Raw genomic sequence first — 8,041 nt, 5'->3', positions numbered from 1 at the left:
CGACTGGGTGGTCCCAGGGGGCACCACCACCACAGAGGGAAGCATTGGGGTCCCCCACAGCTCAGGGCCGGCATGATCTGCCGGCAGCTCACTCCCTGACCGTGGGAGGGGGGAAAAAAAAAAAAAACATCAGGCCCCTTACTTTTTTTTTTCTCACCAACCTACCTGCATGAGCTGCCACTCAGTTGCGCAGCCCCTGAGCTGTGCGGGGTGGGACTGGTGCTTTCCTCTGCAGTGGCAGTGCCTCCTGGGACTGCCTGGGCCTGGTGCCAGTGGGCAGGTGCTGCCCAGGGTGCACTGCTGCCATGGAGGGAAGCCCTAGGCACTCACACAGCTCATGGCCTGCCAGCAGCTCACTCCCTGGCTGCAGGACAGGCAGGCAGGCTCTGGAAAAGTATTGGCCCCCTCGCTCTTTTTTTTTTTCTTCCCCCCTTCAGCAGAGCCTGCCCGCTCTGGAAGTCCTTAAATTGAAAAGGTAGGTTTTTAATCACAATTAAAAACCTACCAATTAAAAATGCACCATTTCAGTTTAGGGAGAACTAAACCCTGATGTGTACAAGTGTCCTAAGATGAAAGGTTTCACCATACCTAATAAGGATACCTGTGTTTTCACTATATTTCAATAAATAGCTCCCCTGAAGTTTAGTGAACCCCTGTCCCATTTTCAGGGTGCATGAGGTAAATGAGGAAGAAAAGCTGAGCAGGCTGGCATCACTGGCCAAAGAGAATAAAGTTTAAAAATTCCTTGTTTTGGTAACCTGGTAGACTATTGTTAGCAATGGGCCCAAGCCATGAAGCCCAGATACAAGTGCTGAACTTCCCAAAGCTCAGGGGTATCAGGATCTGAGGGGTCTGGGTTCCTTGTCTATGCAGACAAACTTTTACTTTAGTTTAGGTTAGGCTTTCAACAAGCAAAGTCATACTTGGTCTCTCTGTGGACTTTGATCCAAGGCTCTGGAGTCAGTAAGGGATCCAGATAGCTACTGCAGGTTCTGAGCTTGTCAGAAACTAGGTGTACTCAGATTGGCACTCCCCAAAACCACCGCTAGCAAGATGTGTCAAAGGGAGAATTTTAATTATGAACTCAGATTCCAAGAAACAGAGTTACACCCATGCCCAGGATATCCTGGATGGGTGAATACATTACTTTCAGCTTCCTGAGTCACAGAGCAACCATGGCACATGGGCACGAGGAAATACATCTGCTGCTCTGCCTCTTGTTGATGACATACTATTGCTCATAGGATACTGCAGGCTGCAACGTTATGGAACACCACCGTGCAAAATAGTCTACCCCCAGTCTCCCATAGCAGATGTAGATGACAGTGTAGGAGTGTTTTGTTATGGTCAAGCAGATAGGGGATGGTGCTTAGATTTAAGGCTAGGTATACAGGCACTAGCCACAGCAGAGGAGAAGGGAAAACATCTGACAAGAAAAAGGCTCTGGGAGTGCTGGCTGGACAGTGGTATCAGAACAGGGGCACTAGTGGAGAAGGGGTTGTGGTGCTATGGGAGTAGCTCCCATGTTCTCAATACTCACTCATCTCCAAAGACTCCATGGTAGTAAGCAAATTCCATCAGAGTTACCTCGTTGAGGTAATAGCTGGTCATTCCATTCCCAACTCCAAAGCCCTGGAATTGGAGGACAGCGTCAGTCCCAAGAAGGAGAAGGCAGCTCAGGAACTAACCAGAGGAGGGGACATTGTATTTGGGAGTTGACCCTGGTAAACATTCATGCCTGAAACCTGCATTTATTTTAAATGAAAGCTTAAATTCTACAGAATCTGAAGATGCCCCTGGCTCTCAAAAACATCTTGTGCACTTGCTCCAGCCTATGAGACAGATGGTTTTTGACACTATAGTTTGAAGGACTACAGCTTGTTCTATTAAGGACAATGCAATGTTTCCATTGACCCAAAAGGAAGCAGGACTAGATTTTAGAGCTTTGTTAATTAGCAGCTCTCAGAGGTAAGATACCCAATTGAATGAATATGTGGTTTGATCCCATGTATCAGGAAGCAGGATACCAAAATAGTAGCTATTACAGTGCACTCAATTTTAGTAAAACCTCGGGTAGAGTGGAAGCTTTCCCAGCGCAGGCACAATTCCCACCCCATTCTTTGGCTCAGCAATCTGATCCTCTAATACTGCTGCTCTGCTTCTAGTCCACTTACCTTAAAGTTGAAATTGGCAGATCCCTTCACAATCTTTGCACTGAGAGTGGGGACATAGATGCCACCGTAGCTCTCCCCAAAAACATAGAAATCATTATTGCTGAAGGCAGGGAATTTGGCAAAGAAGCTCTGAAGGGCCTGGTAGTTATCTTCAGCCACCTGGAGGAGGAAATCATGACATCCATAGGGATTAACAACAGTTGCAGGCCAAGGAATTTGCATTGCCTGAGCTTGGCTCCTGCTTCCAATACTAGAACAGGATTCCCCTGATAGAGAGTTCAGCCCTAGCACCTCAGGACAGTAGTAATTGATCCTGCAGTGACTTGTCAAGGAGAAATTCTCTCCCAGAGCAATGGGCCTGGATCAATAGTGACTTAACTTCATGCCCCATATGAAATATTGAGGGCAAGATATCTCCTCCCTCTGCCTCCCCTGATTCATCATGTTACCAGGTGGGCTCAGCAAAATAGCACATTATCATGATCAAGGCATCCCACACCCACCCTAGATGTTACCAACAACAGGATCAGCCCCTCAAGGTTAGCTGCATTAGCATTTAAATGGCTTCCAAGGGAGCACCCACTGAGGAACTGAGGGAGTTCAGGGCTTCTCTCTCCCCGATTTCAGGCAGGCATCCTGGTGACGATTATCTTTGTGCCTAGGAACCTCTTTCTGGGATAAAATCTTGGCAAAGAACAAACTGCAGCTAGTCACAGGTCATCCTTGGGTAGGGCATTTGGTGAGTCAGTGTCACTAACCTCCAAGCAACTTCTTCACTCTTTCATCCCCAGGGAAATTCAGGCTTACTCATTCTCATAGATGCCATCACTCACCTGGTTATCACTGATCGAGCTCTGAGTAAAGTCAGAGTAGGAATAGCCGACCCCAGCTGGGGACTCCAGGTATAGCATGTTGGCAACTTTATTCCAGCTGTAGGGGTTCAGGTAGGGCATGCCATCATCATTCAGCTGTGTAGGAGGGGCAAGCAGAGAGGGTTACTGTGTTACAGGCAAGATTCATGGCTTCACCTGTGTCACTGCAGCTCTTAGTGTAGGGTTCAGACACATTTGCAGGCAGCTGTTGCCTCACCATAGCTGCCTGGTTTACATTCCTCCCTGAAGTGTCTTGGCTTGGACTACAATGCTGTGAGCTTCCTCCCTTCAGTGCTTTGTTAGTGCTCAACTGGGACTCAATGTTGTGAACTCCCCTACAGCAAAACCTTGTCAAAATTGCTTCTACTACCATCCCATCCTATCAGACTGTTTACATTTTTTTTTGCTTGGGGGCAAGGGGGGCAACCTTTCTAGCAGCTCTGCCACAAATTAACCTCCCTAAGTGTCACTCCAATCCTCTTCCCCTGCTTGATCTTCTGCTCTGCTTTCTGCTTCCATCCCTGTGCTCCCTGACCAATTTGCTGAGTTTTTTTCTGCCTTCTGTCACTGTGGTGCCTCTCCCCTCCCCAATCTACTGTGTGCTACACAGAGGCTGCCCATTCCACACGTGGCACCTGTGCCGCAGGTTGGCCTCCCATATTTCAGCTAATCCCAAAGATATACATACACACATACACTCACAGTCAAATGGTCCAGATCAGGACTAGGACCCAGGAACCCTTATGTTAACCTCAACCAGCATAGAATCATAGAAAATTAGGGTTGGAAGGAACCTCAGGAGGTCATCTAGTCCAACCCCCTGCTCAAAGTAGGACCATCCCCAACTAGATTATCCCAGCTAATGCTGTCTAGCTGGGTCTTAAAAACCTCCAAAGATAGAGATTCCACAACCTAAGCAGCAAATACAGTGTCCATCCCCACGGTATCCATACCTAGCATGGATTTACTTGCTATGGGGCATGTTCTAACTCACCCCTCATTGGCTAGTAAAGAAACAACTGCATCCCATCCTCCCCCAGTGACACCAGCTGTGCCCTATAGGCTTCAAGCAGCAGAATAAGCACTAGCCATTTGCTAAACATTCCCAGGTTGCAGTCTCACTTCCAGATGGATAACATCAGGAAATCCCAAAGAGCAGTTCATGTGCCCACAGTTAACGTGGGGCAGGGACTTACTGCATCTCAGCTTCTCAGTGGTACTTGCCACGTACCTACTTCTACCCCACAGTGAGACTTTAACTTCAACATCTGGCCACTGAATAAAACAGAGCCAAGCTGCCCTTATTTAGCTTTTACTACCCACAAAGTAAGGGCCCAAAGACAGTTATCACAAAGTAGCTGAGGTGTGGTAAGTCCCTGACCCGTTAACTATAGACATGAAGTCCTGGAGGCACCAGGGTTTTGTGGGACTCATAGTCCTACTTTTAACTGCTGTAACACCTTTAGGGCTGTGACTTCTCCTTTAGGAACTGCTGCGTTTGATGCAGACTCACACTAAGTAAGAAGCAGGGGATGAAGGGCTAAAGCCCGAGGGGAACTGTGAAGATGGCTGGACAGAGGGGCAGGTGTCTGAGCACTCAGGAGAGTAATATCACAGAAGCAACATGCTGTGGATACAGCGTATGGCTGGGAGCTAGGAAACTCAGCATTCATTCTAGACTCTGCTGCTGACTTGCTCTGTGGTATTGGGGAAGTTACATTTCCTGCTCTGTGTCTCAGTTTCCCCATCTGTTTAATGGAGACAACAAAAAGGTACCACTGTATCATGCAGTGTTTCTGTACTCACATGAAGGGGGCCATTCTCAGCCAGAAGTCCTTCCATGGAACTGCAGCCAGGTCCCCCATTCAGCCACACAACTACTGGATCAGTAGCTGGGTTGCCCTGAGACTCCACGAACCTGTGGGGGAAGCATGGAGGAGAGCCCTGTGACTACTCCAGCCCTTGGTGAGTTCCTCGTGACCCTACAGAGAATGCAGTAACATAACTAAAGTGGGACAAGGGAGACAGCAGCCACAGATGCCAATCAGGAGGGGAGGGGGCACATAAATAGCTGCCACCACTGCTGTCTGGGCACACTACTGGCACTGGCATCTAGAAATCACCACTCCCCCAGGCCTTGCTGCTGCCCCAAGTGATTTTCTGCTTGGTTACACTTCTGGCAAAGCAGTTGCTTGGGCTACTAATGGGAGATAAGCCCTCAAGTTGCAGTGCAAGTATCTGACTTGCTCTTTGGGAAGAGAAATGGTGACACCCCCTCCACACACACCCTGCACTAAAGTGGCATGGAGAATCTTGCTCTCTGTTTCCAAGCCAACACCTGAGGATACCTTATATCACTGGGCTGGCTTCCACTGAAGTCAATGGAAGGACTCCCATTGACATCACTGCAATGGAGATCAGCCCCTGCGGTGGTATGGCACCATGGGTTTCTTAGCACAGTTGTACCACCATTTGGTCCCATCAACCCTGGTAAAACCAACCCACAACAGGACAGCTATGGAGTACTGCTATGCTCAGATTTGTTCCAGACAGGGTATATATGTTCTGTAGGATCCCCCACACAGCTCCTCAGACTACCCACGAGACACTGCCTAAGGTGGAGCAGACATGGGTTCCCACAACACACAACCTGTCTTCTTCCCCTTGTCAGTGTCTATCACTGTAGTGTGGACAAGACCTTAATGGCCACCTCTGTATCATTTATGACAGAAGGAATAGTAGCCCACAGTTAACCATGTAAGGCATCTGCCTGGACTGTTTTAAGAACAGCAGATCCTGCATGTATGCAGGGGGTTGCACTAGATGACCCTTGATATCCATCCCAGCCCTACAATTCTAAGTGCAGAGAAATCTCCAGGGTGCTCAGGGGTGTGGTGGGAGAAATAATTTTAGAAAGTCTGCTTCTCAGAAGTCATCACAGGAAGAGCACCCCTCATCCTTACTGCTACAAAAGGCAGTTAGATATATTATGAATATCACAAATGTCAGGCTTGGTCCTTTCTGGCCTTGCTGGAAAATGCCTGGGAGGTGTTGGGGTATCTGTTGTGAACTGTGGTAACCCACTGATGAACACATGTTATGGCCATCATTTTGCCAACACACAGAGGATGCAAATCAGTTACAGTCCCAACTTAAGGTGCTCTTTAGCATGAGCTGGTATAAGTCATGCTTTTCCTTTGGAGATCCCTGGCTCAGTTCGTGGGAACAATGCCAAGATGACAGCCTTCACATATATCATACCTACAGCATCTTTTACAAAGGCTTCCTTTCCTTACAACATTCAGTAGTCAGATATTAGGGTCTAGCCCTCCCCCCAACATCACCACAAATAAAAGAATTTTGAATGATCTGATTAAATTCACTTCCTACCCAGTGGCTCAGTTTACATGCATTGACTTTCCCAATGGCTTTTTGCCACATACATGCTAGCAGTCTTCCTTGGAACCACCAGTCTTCCACAGCTGTGGTACTAACACGGCCAGCATTTTAACCTATATGACCAGGCTGCTTGGACCCAGCCTGGGCCCAGTTTGTATCCAGAAGTTTCAGTGCCTTAGCAGTGATGGTGTTAACCCACAAAAATACCCTTAGCTGAATCAGGGCAAAGCCCATGATACTGGTATCAAGCTGGTTCTATTGGCTTGGCTTATGCAGAATAGGCAGAAAGCAATTCAAAAGCTAAGAAAATGTAACTGAGACACCACTGTTAATTTCCACCCCCATTTCTCTTGGTTCTTACCAATAATGGAAGTAGTGACCTGGCCCTGCTTCAAGGTAGCCTGACCACTGCTGGAAGCTTGGCATCTCAGAGAGCCCTGGCAAAGAGGTGATGAGGTCTGGAGCATAGTGTCCTGAGCAGAGACCCAGGCAGAGGTAACATATTGCTGCCAGGCTGTAGCAGAACTTCATGGTGAAGCACTGCTGTGCTTGCTAGCTCCTGCTGAAGTGGTGTTCATGGGTGTCCAGCCACCATTATTGCACTCACCCTCTGTTTGCTTTTGAGGTAAAAATAACCCTGGAATCCTTTGTTTCCCAGCAGGCTGAGATAATGGAACCTGTGGATCATTTCCAGCCCCAAAGGCTGCATGTGAGGTTTGTTTTGGAGGAAATTCACCCTGACCTACCCTTGCAGTGAAGGTTCTGAAATGCCCAGGCCCCATTTTCAGATGCTTCTAACTTGGTTGTTTTTTAAGCATCTCCAGGGTGCTCAGCTCTACACACACACAGACAATGGCTGCCTTGAGATGCAGAAACTGAGAGACAGAAATGGGTGTGTAGGGGCCCTGGGAGAAGGTCTTCAGAAAGAATTAAGGGCTTGGGTATAAGGCAGCTTATTTGCTTTGTTGAAGTTGGTTCTGTGCACGGCACCTACCAGCAGCTATGTTTCCTTCCCAGTTAAGGCTATGGACAAATGAACAAAACACTGAGAGTTAAGCAGGAGATGGGGACTTGCTGTATTTTTGTGTGCCTACTGTTATCCCATGGTAAGCAAAAGCTCACAAGGGCAGCTTACCCTGTTTCGCTGAGGCTTAAACTTGTGGTTTAGGTTCAATTTATCATGGGTTAAGAGAGGGCACATGAACAGATACCATGGGGCAGCTGACATGTCATTAGTCCCTACCCCACATTAATTTGCTGTAATTTGTTAGCTTGCCCATACCCAAAACTTGTAATGCTTCTTTACATCCAAGTATGCTTATACCAGTGCAGTTAGACCAATCTAGGGGTACCAGCATAATCCCCCATGTGGACTGTCATATTAGAGAAAGTGTGAGTCTTCTGGCTTATGTTACATTGTTTCGGAAGTGGAAAAAGTCATTCTTATTCTGGAATAAAAATGTCCAAATGGGAATTTACACAGGTGTAATGGTTTAACTGAACTGACATAATGATAATAGTGCAATCCCCTATATAGATAAGATCTAAAGGCTTAGTCCAAGCAAGCTGCTCCTACATGCACTTTGCAAAGACTCT

At 47.5% G+C, this 8,041-nt stretch overlaps 1 protein-coding gene across 1 annotated transcript in view; it reads right to left on the bottom strand.

Moving 5' to 3' along the window:
• The window catches only part of LOC109289682 (lysosomal protective protein-like), a 22,317-nt gene extending 15,341 nt beyond the window's left edge, over positions 1–6,976 (bottom strand). The window contains exons 1-5 of the mRNA XM_019505838.1: positions 6,807–6,976; positions 4,853–4,964; positions 3,008–3,142; positions 2,175–2,333; positions 1,541–1,632 (exon numbers count right to left, since the gene is read on the bottom strand). Coding sequence (XP_019361383.1) covers positions 1,541–1,632; positions 2,175–2,333; positions 3,008–3,142; positions 4,853–4,964; positions 6,807–6,976 — 668 coding nt within the window. The remainder of the gene's footprint in view (positions 1–1,540; positions 1,633–2,174; positions 2,334–3,007; positions 3,143–4,852; positions 4,965–6,806) is intronic.
• Positions 6,977–8,041: the final 1,065 nt, after the last annotated feature.

The sequence above is a fragment of the Gavialis gangeticus genome, unplaced genomic scaffold, assembly GCF_001723915.1.
Source record: "Gavialis gangeticus isolate Ggan-Ray unplaced genomic scaffold, GavGan_comp1, whole genome shotgun sequence".
Lineage (NCBI taxonomy): Eukaryota > Metazoa > Chordata > Crocodylia > Gavialidae > Gavialis > Gavialis gangeticus.
Note: the sequence above shows the minus strand (reverse complement) of the source record. Positions and strands in the feature narration are given on the sequence as shown.